This window comes from Mya arenaria, chromosome 8, assembly GCF_026914265.1.
Source record: "Mya arenaria isolate MELC-2E11 chromosome 8, ASM2691426v1".
Classification (NCBI taxonomy): domain Eukaryota; kingdom Metazoa; phylum Mollusca; class Bivalvia; order Myida; family Myidae; genus Mya; species Mya arenaria.
The window spans coordinates 25,331,907-25,348,808 of NC_069129.1; the positions used below are offsets into that span (position 1 = coordinate 25,331,907).

The following is a 16,902-nucleotide window of genomic DNA, read 5'->3' on the forward strand; positions in this document are numbered from 1 at the left end:
ATAAATGAATACTAAATATCATTAACCAAAATTGATGGATATTACCTTGACATTTGGCACTTCGTTACTAAAATATTGTTAGCCAAAATTGATGGATATCACGTTGACATGAGCACATGGTTACTAAAATATCGTTTTGTCAAGATACTTGGGTATCGGCTTGAATAAAGCAGCTTTAATGGAGAAGGTCACTAAGGGATATATACCATACCAACAAGAGTAACCTTACACAAAACAGTTTACATGATTACTAAAATAACGTTTATTAAAGGAGTTGAGGTATCGCCTTGAATTAAGCAGCTATAATGGAGGAGGTCACTAAGGGATACATGCCCTATCAACAAGAGATACCTTACATAGTAAACATAGTTTAAATGAATACTAAATATTGTTAACCAAAATTGATGGACATCACCTTGACATGAGCACAGGGTTACTTAAATATCGTTTTGTCAAGATATTTGGGTATCGGCTTGAATAAAGCAGCTTTAAAAATGCACTATTACTCCCAAATAAGATGTACCACAATTAATAATATCGTTTTAATATTCCAAAAAGGGTGAATTATTGTGTAAAACAATGGTTCTTACGAAGGATACCTAGTTTAATTTGAAAGAAATAAGCATAAAACACGGTATTTCTACCAAATGAGACTATAGTAGACCACAGTAAATATTTTAGCATTCACAAATCATTTAATATGTTCGCCCTTTCTGCTATTAAATACACAGTAACAATCTTGTTATCAGTAATTAATATTTTCCATAAATGCATTATATAGTAAGAAGTTAAAGGCTTTCCAGTCAAAATTTATGTTTGTTATACATGTGTATGTACTGATTTTAAATAAGAGTGTCACTTTAATGGAGAAGGTCACTAAGGGATACAAACTTAGTTAAAATTTATTACTAGTGAAGTGTATTATAACACATACGTTTTATTAGATTCCCAAATTAAGGTCATAAAGTTTAACTGGTAATGGAAATTACTAGGCGATCTACTTGCAGCGTAGTTAAATGTATATATTTCTGACATTGTAAATCGGTTATATACATCCGAGGTTGTTTTCGATGGAAATCCAAATGTGTTGCCAATGGTTCAATGCTATGACTGGATTATTCGACCAACAGATACCTTAAATGATGTCAGAGACACTGAGTGAATATAATGTCATTTAATTGCAAAAGGGCTGATAATAAATCGTTGTCAGCTATTGCAATTTACACTCGAAAACACGTTTAAACACGTTTAAACTGAATCTCCTACGCAGTCACCTCCCTTGAAGAGCAGATACTTGTGGACAACAACGGGAAGTTACCGCTGCTTGCAGTTTGGTTATAATTAAGGCATGATTGACCTGTCAAATCGAAACAAGACAGTTCGTTATCGATAATCACTAATAGTAATTGATCAGTTTTCGGAAATCGTCATTATTCTTCATTTATTGCGATTTCTAGGCAAATTACACCAATTCGAAAGTGCCTAATCGTTGTTACATGTTTTATTTGTCTTCTTTGTCACATGACGGTGTATCAAAGAATAGTTGTACCATCACAGACCATTGGCTACTTTCCTTATTGATAGGTTTTAAAGCTGAATTGTTTGTGATTATGAAGAACAGGCTGTTATTCAACACATAAATGGTGCTGGGGTCGTTAAGCACTAGAAATAAGTGTTATTTCGAGTGCAAATTGGTCAGTTGTCTATAGAATATATAGGGAATTTATAGTAGTCTGTGACCTCCCAGCATTTCATGGCCTAAATAGTTATTCTCTTCACAGGACATTATTCTCTTGGGTTATATACTACCATCCCTATGTGTACAAAAAGGCTAACAGCCGCTCATATAAGCTAGCATTAACACACTGTTGTTTGACTCGCTGATGAATCGCAGCGCATACACTGCAAACGGGGAGCCGAACACAGCCAAATATTGGCCATTTAAGACGTATTCTTCATGCATTTTTGACCCCATTAGAAAATAACTCACCATAGCTATGCGCCACAGACATAATTACTTCCAATGAAACGACCCGTCTTTGTTTGAAAAATTTAACCTTTTCATCTGTTTGTGGTTCGTTCCTGCAATGTGTGCATTTGAAATCGGAACACCTCGGCCGTTGTTTTATACGTCTATCAAAATAGTTCATCATGGCGGCGTATTGAATGAGTTAACATGCGTCAATGGACAAATTTAATGTTTTAGGGTGGAGAAGTAGTGACATTAAACCGGTTCTGGAAGTACATTTCGATGTTCCTCCAAAGCGTACTTAAGACACGAATTTCAGTACATTGTTAGTTGACCTTATCGAATGGGTCTACTTAGCGTAATGATAATTGAGTTAATCGCCGGCGGCCTCCTCATATTATCCTATTTACGAAGTCTATCCCGAAGCTTGCCGGAGATGGCCGAGTGGTTACGAGTGTTATCATTCATTTTACGAGACACAGGCCGTTTATCACAAAAGTACTAACGAAACTAGAGGGACAAGCCAAGTATCTCAACCTTAGATTGGTCTTGGTCTTGTGAATGGGAACTTATCCAAGAACGTTTTCCCATTTGCAGTTTCCGAACGTGTATTTTGTATCTTAAGGAAGTCCTGAGACACAACCCAGACGGTTCTTATATAACTGACTTATGCATAATCAATCATCATAACTACATTGTTGGAATTGCGTTGCGTGAGTAACGCCACAGGAATCTTCGGAGCATTGATTATCTCATCTGTTTGATATGAATCGCTGCTAAAAACGATTGGATCTCCATTGAAATTAAACGCTTGCACTTGTGCTAAAGCTTTGAGGGATATCCGGTGCACAACCTTTGATCATGCTGCTTCCATGCATCTAGCTTGTGATGTTTGAACATTGGCGCCTGTTTAATGATGTTTCATTGCATATGTTGTTAACTGATTCAATGTCAAGGAACCCGCTTCGATTGCAAGTAATTCTTGAAAATGAAGGCAAAACAGATTGTAAACTTAATTGAATTATTGAATTATTAACTACAAACTAGACTTTGAGGCACTTTTCCTTTTGCACCGTTCTCTTGGACTTGATTGGGGTTAAAAATGTTTATGCAATGCTCGACTTGACTACAGTACACGAACCTTTTGGAAGGAGCAACTTATCTTGCCCACGGGCAAATTACCCATTTGGAACTCCTTTTTTATTGTCATCACACAATTGTTGAAGACCGTTGTCTGTAACATCATAGAAACCTCGCCTTGTGACAATATCTTAAATCGAAATGAACTCTTTCTCGCTTCAAATGGCACCAGAAAAAAAGCTCCATTCAAGACATAATGCTGCTCTCACCTCAGGACGATTTGATAATTTACTTAATCTGAATCACTGTGCGCATATCCATGACAACCGCGAATAATCACATATCTATACGCACATTATATTCACTACGCACAAAAGAGTTCCAGCAAAAAAATAATACATTTTTAATTTATCTATCTTAAAGGAGGTGGGAGAAAGAGCATCTTCCATGGCCGACAGGGTAAGATAGGTTGATCCTAACACTCGCACCGGGCGTTCTACGGAAACTCGGTAAACCTCGTTTCCGCAAAACACCCTACGCATGGATTGGGATCATCCTCACTTACGCTCTCGGCCACGGAAATACTTATAATCACTAAATATGTGGGTTACCACCTGGTTACGGCCACTGAAACAGAAGTTCAATGGGATTTTAAACATCGCGTCAATGAAGGACGTGGTTTTGAACTTTTAGTAATAGTAATAATAACGACATACAAACATTAGTCCTTAAGTATGCGTTCGTTGCAAATGGGGAACAAATCACACGTGTTAACGAAATAAGTTCGATTTAATTGGTTTGTCGTTATTGAATTGACACTAATGCCATAATTCTCCTCAGATAATTCTAACCAGGGACACAACATGAATAAGAGATAATTTCAAATTTCCAAAGAGTCGCTATTTCGGGACAAATTGACTAGATCTTCAATAGTACAATGTAAGTACATCTATGGCAAGATGCTATGCAGTGGTTCAAACAGTAACATACTTTGGTAAAATGTTGGAAACTACAACGACCAGGCGACATTGCTATAAGCGAACAGAACAATCTGCAAAAGACAAACAAGTCAACAATCACAGTTTAAATCACTATTGAAATATCGTTTATCAAAAAAGTTTGTTTTACCACCTTGAAATAAGCAAGTCAATAGGAGCACAATACAACTTTCATTAATTATTGTGTATAACCTTATTAATAATAGATGACAGTACACAAATATTGTCTACCGTCCGCATCTAACACCATATTGAGAATCTTTGAGAAGGTTAACATGATCTGCCAATTTCCGCGTACCCTGTTCTAATGGGCTAATGTCAAGGCTTATCACTCACTTAACGAGAAACACCCAGCGTTAAAAAATACGCAGACATATCAAACTTGCATCAAAATATCTTGATCTATAATTGTTCAAAGTCAAGTTGTTGGAGTAGCCGTTAAGTATAACAGCAAAAAAAAATAACCAAAAAATGGCAAATTTGAAAAAAAACACACACACACATTTGTGTTCAGACTCATACTTTTATCAATAGGATCAAGAGACAGATCCACATGTCATCAATAAGACGAGCTTTTGAAACTTAAAATCCATTAAGCAGATAACAACTGCCAAATGTTTCATTTAGTATCGAAAATAACTGCCAAATTTTCATTAAATTGTCGTATTTAGTATTTAGAACATCAGTTGCGCACACCGGCTAGTTAAAGAGGCATTACATGGACAATTCGCGCTAAAGGCAAAGAAAGTCGACATTTATTCTTGTCTTCCATGCAATAATTCACAGCCGGGCCTACATACTTAATCGTTTAGAAAACCGTACCAGCTATTACATGGTAGTGTATTTCATTGACACGCTACTTATCTAGTCTGAACAAGCTAGAAATAACACAACCTATCAATAAGTTTTGGGCTAACCGCCACGTCATGGACAGCGCAGATTAACTGGTTTTTGAACGGAGGCCCTTCATTAGCCCATAGTAGGCATATCAGATCCTTACTACGGTAAAGCGGTCAAAAATAGTACGCTCTGTCAATGCCTGAATATACATGACATTTTAAAATTTCAAAAAAATTGAAATGATGTATATAAATGTTTATTTAAACTGGTACATTTTTGCATATTTTTGAAAATGCAACTACCAGAAATCAGAAAATAACGACAATGTAAACATATACGCAACCGCTAAGAAACGGCGAAAAACTATGAATATTGTTACAGTTGTAAATCGGTAAGAAGTAGTTACATCTAAAATGTTTAATAAAGTTTCCAAAGTCACTTTTAAAAATCAATTATCAGAGTTTCTTATAAGAAAGTTCCCCCGAGTTCATAGATGTCTTGACCAAATATCTAACTTAACAATTTTCATGTTTATTAAAACATTCATACAAGAAGTGTTGGAAGTTTGCCAATTGGTAAACTAATTCAACCGCCAGTGCACTGTTTTAGCTTATCGTTTCGATGAGGGTATCCCAAATATTAAAGAGACACTCTGATTCAATATCAATGCATATACATGTATAGCAAACATGTATTTTGACTGATAAACCATTAGCTTCTTACTTAGTAATAAATTTATGGAAAATATCATTTACTGATAATAGGATTGTAAACGTGTATTTAATAGCTGAAAACGCAAAAATATTAAAGGGTTGGTGAATGCTGAAAGATTTACTGTGATCTACTATAATCTAAATTGGTAGAAAAACTGTGTTTTATGCACATTTTTTTTTCAAATTAAAATAGGTATCCTTCATTAGTAGAATCATTGCTTTCGGCATTTATTCATCCTTTTTGGAATAATAAATCAAAAGTATTAATTGTGGTAAAACTTATGTGGGAGTAAGAGTGCATCTTTAAGTGATAGCAAACTATTTATATTTATGTAAAATTTGGTTTTGTTTCTTTTGGCATTACATGTTCCGTCAAATGTCTGTTGGGCGCTCCGATACAGCAAAGACAGATCTCATTTAAATTAAAATATCATGATCACTAAATTTTTGGGTAACTGCATTAGGACGTTCACCGAAAAAGAACTTCCTGTTGGGATTAAACAAGGCAGCATTTAAGCTGCACTCTTACGGATTGAAGGTTTTGACAACTTTTTTTGTCTTGGAACGAGCTATTTATTTTTTTTTGCGAAAATTCATGGAAACCAGTGATTTAAGACTGCTGACAAAAAATAGATCGCAGATTTTTATACTTAAGTTCAACAAATAAAGTTTTATGCATTTTTCTTAAACCGTTAATAACGGTTTAAGCCAAAACACATTGATTTTCAAACGGAAATATGCAAATCTGCGATCTGATCTTTTGTCAGCAATCTTTTATCATTGGTTTGCAGATATTTACGCAAACATTTGCACTTTTCAAGACAAAATTTATAAAAAAAAGTTGTAAAAACGGTAAATCTGTTAGAGTGCAGCTTTATAGGACATTATTTAAACTTGCAATAAATGTTTTAAATGATGACACTAAAATTGAGTGATACCCCTAAAGTCTTCGGTACTTTTCAAAGTCATACGTGGTAACAAATTATGTTCGATTTAATTAGGATTTCTTTATTGAATTAACACTAACGTCATATTTCTGTTCAGAATAATTCCAATCAGGCGCACAGAACGAAGGCCTTAATGAATAAGGGATAATTGCATATTTTCGAAGAGACGCTATTTCGGGACAAATTGACTTGATCTTTAATAGTATACTGTAAATTATCTTCTATGGTACATTGCTATACAGTGGTTCAAACATAAAAAATGCTAAGAATGTAGGCAACAACAACGACAAGTCGAAATTGTTAAAAGCAAATAGGATAATCAACACAAGAAAAACAAGTCAACACAAACAGTTTTAATCAGTATTGTAATATCGTTTATAAAAAAGCTTGTGTTAACACATTGAAATGAGCGGCTTAAATGCAGGACGTCACTGTGGGCTGTATGCACAATTTACACAAGGCAGATAAATGCAAAGTTTACAATGAAAATATGAAAGCATGTTGTGGTAACAAGCTGGAAATGAACAGCTGAGTAAAGTCATAACGTTTAACTGCTAAATGAAAATTACTACGCGATGTATTTGCAGAGTAGTTAAATGCAAATATTTCTGACATTGTAAATCGTCCAAATACAACCGTTTTTTTCCCGATGAAATCCAAATATGTTGCCAATGGTTCAATGCTATGACTGGATTATTCGACCATCACATACCTTAAATGTTGATCCTAGACACTGAGTGAATATAATGCCATTTAATTGCAAAAGGGCTGATGATAAGTCGTTGTCAGCTGTTGGTATTTACACACGAAAACACGTTTAAACTGAATCCCCTACGCAGTGACCTCCCTTGACGAGCCGAGATTTGTGTACAACGGGAGGTTACCGCTGCATGGAGTTTGATTTTAATTATGTTATGATTGACCTGACAAATCAAAACAAGACATTGCGTTATCGATCATCACTCATAGTAATTGATCAGTTTTAGGAAGTCTTCATTATTCTTCATTTATTGCGATCTCAAGGCAAATTACTTCAAGTCTGAAGTGCCTAATCATTGTTTCCTGTTTTATTTCTTTTCTTTGCCACATTACGGTGTAACGGTGTACCTCATTTATAGATTTTGAAGCTGAATTGTTTGTGATTATGAAGAACAGGCTGTTATTATATCCATAAGTGGTGTTGGGGTCGTTAAGCACTAGAAATAAGTGTTATTTCGAGTGCAAATTGGTCAATTGTCTTTGAATATATAGGGAATTTATAGTAGTCTGTGACCTCCCAGCATTTCATGGCCTAAATAGTTATTCTCTTCACAGGACATTATTCTCTTGGGTTATATACTACCATCCCTATGTGTACAAAAAGGCTAACAGCCGCTCATATAAGCTAGCATTAACACAGCCAAATATTGGCCATTTTAGACGTATTCTTAATGCATTTTCGATCTCATTAGAAAAATAACTCACCATTGCTATGCGCCACACACATAATTACTTCCAATAAAACGACCCGTCTTTGTTTGAAAAATTTAACCTTTTCATCTGTTTGTGGTTCGTTCCTGCAATGTGTGCATTTGAAATCGGAACACCTCGGCCGTTATTTCATCGGTCTTTAAAAATAGTCCATCATGTCGGCGTGTTGAATGTGTTAACATGCGTCAATGGACATATTTAATGTTTTAGGGTGGAGAAGTAGTGACATTAAACCGGTTCTGGAAGTACATTTCGATGTTCCTTCAAAGCGTACTTAAGACACGAATTTCAGTACATTGTTTGTTGACCTTATCGGATGGGTCTACTTAACGTAATGATAATTGAGTTAATCGCCGGCGGCCTCCTCATATTATCCTATTTACGAAGTCTATCCCGAAGCTTGCCGGAGATGGCCGAGTTGTTACGAGTGTTATCATTCATTTTACGAGACACAGGCCGTTTATCACAAAAGTACTAACGAAACTAGAGGGACAAGCCAAGTATCTGAACCTTAGATTGGTCTTGGTCTTGTGAATGGGAACTTATCCAAGAACGTTTTCCCATTTGCAGTTTCCGAACGTGTATTTTGTATCTTAAGGAAGTCCTGAGACACAACCCAGACGGTTCTTATGTAACTGACTTATGCATAATCAATCATCATAACTACATTGTTGGAATTGCGTTGCGTGAGTAACGCCACAGGAATCTTCGGAGCATTGATAATCTCATCTGTTTGATATGAATCGCTGCTAAAAACGATTGGATCTCCGTTGGAATTAAACACTTGCACTTGTGCTAAAGCTTTGAGGGATATCCGGTGCATAACCTTTGATCATGCTGCTTCCATGCATCTAGCTTGTGATGTTTGAACATTGGCGCCTGTTTAATGATGTTTCATTGCATATGTTGTTAACTGATTCAATGTCAAGGAACCCGCTTCGATTGCAAGTAATTCTTGAAAATGAAAGCAAAACAGAGTGTAAGCTTAACTGAATTATTTTAACAACATATTACACTTTGAGGCACTGTTTCCTTCGGCGTGTTATTTGTATAAATAATTAAGATTCTTAAGTAAGAGTAAAGTCGTTATGCTTAACTGCTAAATTAAAATTACTACGTGATTTACTTACAGCGTAGTTTAATGAAATGAAAATGAGTCTGACATTGTAAACCGTCCATATACATACAAGGTTGTTTCCGATGGAAAATGGCCGAGGTGTTCCGCTTGATAATCATAATAGTCGGTGAGTAGTTGGTGTATTTGATGTTTGGTGAAGTCGTATGTATCCCGTTAAGCGTCTGTTACGTCTTAGCCTTGTACCTCTAAACTGGGTATTCGGTACAATTCTGACTACTGGGCTTGTATAACTATGTTTCTTTTCTTCTTCTTCTTTACTGTGTATTGTGTAATACACACATTACGATGCGAAAATCTACATTATTATATATTATTAAACTCGATGTTTTCAGTGTTCTGCAGGATTTCCGACATATTTTTTTTGTCTGAAAGATTATAAATATGGTGGGAAGTTAAGATGATTCGTAACTAGATTTGGAAAGTAATAGTTAGTGTTTGTATTCGGTCTTAGAAACCATAAAGTCGGGTGGCCGGGCAAATCTCTGCGCCGACTTGATTGTATAGAAGACGAAAAATAATTGTTTCCTTTCTTATTGTTGAGCGCGAAACGTATCCACACTAGCAAGTGCTTGTGCGAGCTTCTAATCCACTTAACAACAGCAATTAATCACTAAATGGAAAGTTGGCTGTTGTTTTCGTTAGAGGCTTTCTAAATGATGAACTGTGAATCCTAACAGTGATCCCATTGGCGGAACCATGAGCGTAAACACTAAAGAATGCTTTAAAGCCTTCTGATCATGATAGTATCTTTCATTCAAACATTTACAACAAGACAATTGTCTTCCTTTTTATTCACATATGTTAATGCAACAAACATTGCCGTCTAAATAAACCTATGGAATGCAACAGTTCAATAACAACTATTATAATTACTACTGCCTCAGCACAAAACAACAATAAACTATATATCATGTATCAACGACGTCATACAAACTAATCTAAAACGTACACTATGTAATGACTTGTAAAGGTAAAGTCCGTATCAGTCACCGCCTTGTGTTCCAATGATTCATTCCCCCCTCCGCATTGCAGTTTTTCAAAGCAAGTATACTATTAATAAATACCATTCGCCATCATGGTTGTGAAAGATGGGGCTCATCAACGTCGCACATATTGAGCACTCGCTTTTCCGTTAACAAATTCTGAGTAATTATATTATCGATTTCAAAACATAGAGATATATTGGTCTGATTTTATTAAGCTGATTTGTGACTTTAACTGCATTTATAGCTGAAGTTATTAATCTTACGTTTTTGTTTGTCATACGCAACGTTGACAAGATCCCTCCAATAACTTTTATGTCTCTCTTCTAACGTACATGTAACTGTTCTATGAACAATGGAAAGTAAAACCAAAACAGATTTTATTAGTTAAACTCTTGTTTTCATTTCTGTGAGATAATTTAAACAAAATGACGGTCAACATGCGTCAAATATCGTATATCGCTTATTCCCGATTTGACGGCCACAAAAATGCTAAAACTGTATTAACAATATGTGACGATATACTGCAGCAAATTCCAATCATTAAACTATATACTTAGTACAAAATAACAAAAAAGCCAAGAAAAAAACGGTAAATTGTTTTAAATTCATGTAAAACATATGTTTTAAAGATTTTAAAAAGTAGGTGTAAAACTTGTTTTGTTTGTTTCCGATTTCAAGTCCAAACAAACCCTAAAGGGTAGGGATATGTTATATCTTTATTATAGTAGAGTTTTGTCATATATCATTTTCATACTAATAACAGTTGCGATTCGGTCTGAGAAGATTTACGCAAGAAACTACCCCAAAAAGAGATTGAAAATTACGGTCAGTTTATTTTGAGTGCTGGCAATACAAATAATAGTGTCGGGTGCCGAAACATGTAGGCCTGAAAACCAGAAACAAATATTTTTTTGTTACGCCTTAGTTAAAATAGTTGACCACGGCAAACTACTCTATCCTAGAACTAGTTTATAAAAGTTTATTACCGACCCCATGACACTTCTTAAAAACAATTTTCATAAAATCGCAACTATATAAAAACAAACAACGTACTTTGGCAGAACATGTACATAATGTAACGCATACACAGTCGAAATCCGTTATGTCGAAGTCAGCGGTGCCGCGAGAAATACATGAATATAACAAAAATTCGATATATCCGAAATTGGACCACATACTTATCGACCCGTAAAGGAACCTGTCTTGAAATATGTTTCAGTTGTAAATACAGCAATGTTGACATTGAAAAATAAAAATTAGAAATATTTTCTGATGGAAAACAATCGCGACTGGTAAAAAAGGTTCGACATAACGCGTTTATCGACATAACGGGCTTTGACTGAATCATTTCAAACCGCTACGTTAATGAACACATTATCATTTGTTCATCGATATCAACAAATCCAGTTTTTCGTCCATTTTACGTATCTTTTCTTCCATATCTATCACTTTAGACTGAAATGTCGTCTGTTCGCCTTGCATTTGTTCAACGATTTCAAAAACATCATTTACAGATTTAGCGATTTCAACAACTCCAACCGAACTTTCTCCGATTGACTGTTTCTCATTTTTGGCCTCTCTCATTATATAAATGGATTGTAAAAGTTTTCCATACACACGATTGCGCTTCATGCCCGTTCCAATCCCACGCCGCTTCATTCGCCACAGCGTAAGAGCGTATTTTATGACGTCAGAGGCAGCGTTCTTTCTGACTTTATCCAGCTGAACACGTGACACAAAGTTATGCACATACTTTTCTGGTCGTGTTTGTTCAAGCTTTTGCGCTAGGACTGCAACAAGCAAGGCCGTTGTTCCAACGCCCATGAGTCCAGTTATAACGGAAACAAACCGTCCGCAATACGTGCTGGGATATATGTCTCCATAGCCAATGGTAAGGAATGTTATAGTAGTGAGCCACATTGAGTTTAAATAGCTACTCTCGGGGGACCCGGGATGGTAATAGATTTCGCAAGTACGTAACGCCCAACTGTCTATGAACAAAATTGCCAACATCAGAGAAATAAGCATGGTTCCTGGAATGGTTGACATAAGCGCTTTGAACACGAACGCCGTGTTGATTTTTACTTTATTCAGTGCTCCAAGACTTTGCGTAGACGTGTCAGTCAATAAACGGTGATGGACGACGGTGAATTTGCCAACAATGTATAAACGACCTAACATAAGGATTGAGAATATAGCATCGAGGGACACCATGCGATATTGACCATCTACGCCATAAGCCGGTACTGTGGTATTGCCTGGAATTGGATGAATCAAGCATACGACGAGCTCTGTAAGAATTTTAAGATACGTCATTGGAAAATTCATTGCCAGTCGCCAATCTTCCCAACTGTTGTCTGTCATTTGTATTTGAATTCCCGTGATATGGTAGAACATTATGGCAACGAGAAGAGCGAAAGTAGAAATTAATATTCCTGTTTTTAAAATGATAGAACCTGCATCGGACTTTGTGAACACTCCTCGTATAAAGAACTCAGTCTCCAGTAACATTAACATGATCCCAAGCATGGCCATTGCAAACTCGACGTTAACGATCATACGGCGACGGTTGATCAGCTGCTTACGACGTGCAAGTTTGTAGCCGATGTTGTCAAAGCGGTTGCTGACCCCAAAGGTCGCGGACATATTGCCAGCTTCCGGCGCATTGCTGTCGGGAGACGAGATGCTATCATCCGTTTCCATGTAACGGTTGTACTTCCCGTTGATCTTGTTAACCAATGGGATCCCCGGATCCTCAATAACTGTGCTGCCGCTCATCTTGTGCTGAAAGTAGAAAACGGAAGTACATTGTTAAATTGTTTCATTCTAATTGACTTAAAGACCTAGTTTAAGGAATGTTTGGCATGACAATCCCCTGCTGTGCATCTCCTGCTAATTGCACTGATGTCACAGTAGGGGCCAATTTCCTGTTTATTTGTTTATTGGCTCAGGGCCATTTAGGGTTCATTTCTATAATAAAACCTCCAAAACTGCACAACAGGATATTGAGATCTGAGATCTGATAAGACAATTAGGCAATTAGATTAAGATCAATACACAGCGTTTGTGTACAATACACGGTTTGGGGGAGGGGTCACTTATAGAAGGATTAAACTAGGCCTTTAAGCTCGGCTGTGCAGACAGCTGAAAACTTACATAATACATTATTAATTGTGCTGTCGCCCATCTTATGCTGTTAGCAGAAAACAAACGTGCATTGTTTTATTGGTTTATAGTTTATACAAATTAATTTAAGCTCGATTGTGTAGACAGTTATATGCTGGAATTTTTCACTTATGAGCCCGTTTACTGGGTACTAACATGGCGCCCTTTTTAAGAGGCAATGAGAAGTACCCCTGGTGGGGATCGAACCCATAAGCCATTGAGTGACAGGCGGACAATTGAAATCAAAATTACCTTTCATGATAATAGTATGCTTAAAATAAAGTCCCCTCAAAGAAGGCAATTACGCACCTAGATATCGACCTTACGTGTATAGAACATTTTCAACATACATTTGTATCTCCTAAATTGTTCCGCAGATATTTAATGTGAATGACTTATTGGCCGCCATTCGGGTGCTGGGGGATATTATGTTTTTATTTTATCTTTAAAATGTTTTTGGCAACATGGCGTTCTCTTGATTTAATATGTTTTACCGGGGTATATGTTTAGGATAGATCACGAGTAGCCGTTTGATATGGAATTTATCAGCGAGCGTAGCGAGTTGATAATTCCATATCAAACGGCTACTCGTGATCTATCCGACTTAGACAACAGAAAGTGTATTGCTTGTTTCTCAGTCTGAAACCATACATTTGTATGAGAAAAATGTCAGGAAAGCACAGGAAACAAACATTTCTGTAGTATTAAGAACGTCCTTGTAACATAAGTAGGTGCACGATTTGCACGAGATTTACCAGTTGAAATATCCGACAGAAAAACAGTTGTGTGTGTGATTTATCAAACACTTTTGCAGGCCTATGATTGGCTGGCTGGAGGTAGCTGTTGTCTAAGGATTGATGTCATCCCTGTTTATTTCCACAACTTATTAGAACGTTAAAACTTATGTTTACTCTCATTCGAATTATGAATAACATGCATATTAACACGTGAACGTATTGAGTCGTGTCTTTGATGTCTTGCATCAAAACTGGTCTTATATTTTTCATGGATACCTGTAGATTTTGTTACTCGCTATGAATATACTTGATATTTCTGCATTGTTGTTTAATGGTATTATATTTTGTATGTCGATCGGCACGAACAATCATAGAATAAAATACAAGGCTATGCATATGAAGATTCTGAAAATAATTTCATATAAAAATACAAAATTCTCAAAATTGCCCCCAATGGACGTCAACAGAATGTTGTAATAAACCTTACCAGCTCTCTGACTATAAATTGAATTACACAAATTATGTTTTATCTTCTTGACATTTAGTGCAATAAAACTTAATCAAACTGTTATTTACAACGTAACGATTTTGTTTTGTTTCTATTTTACATAAGAATGCAGTTTGCTATAACAACATAAAATACACGTGCAAAGACATGTTTCTTAAATTTATTTCTTAATAAAGAATGTGTTTTATGTTCATTTTATAATGAAGACACTTATATTGCACGTCATTTATGACCAATTTAAAATACCTTTATAGTATACCTAATTAATGACGTGAAAAAAATGATGAATATAGAAACCTTTTGTGGTAAAACATTATCGCTATGCAACGCAGTAACAATTTCTCATTAACTTTTGTTTTCTTGGCTACACTGACAAGTTTAAAATCTTGACTTTAGGTAAAAGATCGGTGGGCCGAGAGCAGCCCGGCGCCGATTTAACTGTTAAAAAGACCAAAAATTAATCTCTCGGGCTGCCGATTTAATGGTTTAGAAGATAAAAATAAACATTAACTATTTCATTGTGGACGCATAATGCCTCTTTACTTGACAGTAAATGAAAAATTGCGGTTGTTGTAGTCAAATACTTTTTGATGATCACATCAGAATCCGCCCAGCGATCCTATGGGCGGAGACATGCGCGTAAACACCAAATGCTGGTAAAACACAGACTCTTAAGATTCTGTAAAATGTCCACCGGAAAATAATTTTCCACAGAAATTAGTTAGAAACTAAGCTATTATTAGAAACAGACCTTATATTGACAATTGAAAACAACAGCTCCGACGTTTTTATAAGTTTGTACTTTTAAGTTCAGTTTTAAACCGACTGCTGTGTGCAATTGTCAGCCCAATCAGTAGCTATCATGTGACGACGCTGTTTACGTTCTCTTGATAATTCGACCTTTTAAATCTTTCCGGACCTGTCCAATAAAATAGTAGTGTGGTACCTTTTGAGGTTATGTTTTGTTTAAATAACCCCCTTTTATTTTACAAACCGAATGAGGTTTAGTAAATATCAAGTGGCGTTTGTTTAGCTTCAGATTCTCACTTTTAGAAGTATACATTCGCATTTATTCGCATGACGGCGAGAGCCTGGCTTTACTCATGTCAAGCAGTCGTAGCCATAATCGTGACGGCGAGAGCCTGGCTTTACTCATGTCAAGCAGTCGTAGCCATAATCGTGACGGCGAGAGCCAGGCTTTACTCATGTCAAGCAGTCGTAGCCATAATCGTGACGGCGAGAGCTAGGCTTTACTCATGTCAAGCAGTCGTAGCCATAATCGTGACGGCGAGAGCCTGGCTTTACTCATGTAAAGCAGTCGTAGCTATAATCGTGACGGCGAGAGCCAGGCTTTACTCATGTCAAGCAGTCGTAGCCATAATCGTGACGGCGAGAGCCAGGCTTTACTCATGTCAAGCAGTCGTAGCCATAATCGTGACGGCGAGAGCCTGGCTTTACTCATGTCAAGCAGTCGTAGCTATAATCGTGACGGCGAGAGCCAGGCTTTACTCATGTCAAGCAGTCGTAGCCATAATCGTGACGGCGAGAGCCAGGCTTTACTCATGTCAAGCAGTCGTAGCCATAATCGTGACGGCGAGAGCCAGGCTTTACTCATGTCAAGTTGTCGTAGCCATAATCGTGACGGCGAAAGCCAGGCTTTACTCATGTCAAGCAGTCGTAGCTATAATCGTGACGGCGAGAGCCAAATTTTACTAATTGGAAGCAGATCGTGACGACGAAAGCCAGGCTTTACTAATGTTAAGAGACATCACAACTTTCTAAATCGTGGACAATCGTAGACAACATCGTGATAGAGACAGCCAAGCTCTATGAAGAAAAAGAATTTTCGATTTCAACAAAGGTCACGGCCTCACTCAATAGCATCATATTTCTGCCAAAAATTAATAATAAAAAAGAAGAAAATATTGGATATGCTAAAAACCTTTGACAAATATGAGGATTATGCATAGATTATGCTGAAAGATAAAACATAAATCGCATTTGGGGAATTAAGAGATTTGACTTAGGAAATTTTTGTTTATCTTGTCTCGACATCAGAATAACTTTATTGCATAAAATAATAGAAAATGCATGTTTCTATTGATTCTTTTCCCGGACTTATGTACATCCTTGTCAAAATCGGACAGTGGGATTTTACTTATGCACATTTTTAACTTTATTTCGAAGGTCCATGAAATTGAGGATATACGCATTTTGCTTAAAGAATTGTCAAATCTACAGAAATGTATTTTAATTCCTTATTATGTGACAATTTGTAATCGTAAACAAACTTATCTTGATATCGATGTTCCGTAAAAAATGAGAATATGAGCATTGTGGATGATGAAACG

At 36.4% G+C, this 16,902-nt stretch overlaps 1 protein-coding gene across 13 annotated transcripts in view; it reads right to left on the reverse strand.

Annotated features, from left to right (window-relative positions):
* Positions 1–9,948: 9,948 nt before the first annotated feature.
* The window catches only part of LOC128242577 (small conductance calcium-activated potassium channel protein 2-like), a 120,056-nt gene continuing 113,102 nt past the window's right edge, over positions 9,949–16,902 (reverse strand). For all 13 annotated transcript variants that reach the window (XM_052959791.1, XM_052959781.1, XM_052959794.1 and 10 more), the window contains exon 2: positions 9,949–12,925. In XM_052959791.1, coding sequence (XP_052815751.1) covers positions 11,519–12,919 — 1,401 coding nt within the window. In that variant the 5' untranslated portion in view covers positions 12,920–12,925 and the 3' untranslated portion in view covers positions 9,949–11,518. The remainder of the gene's footprint in view (positions 12,926–16,902) is intronic.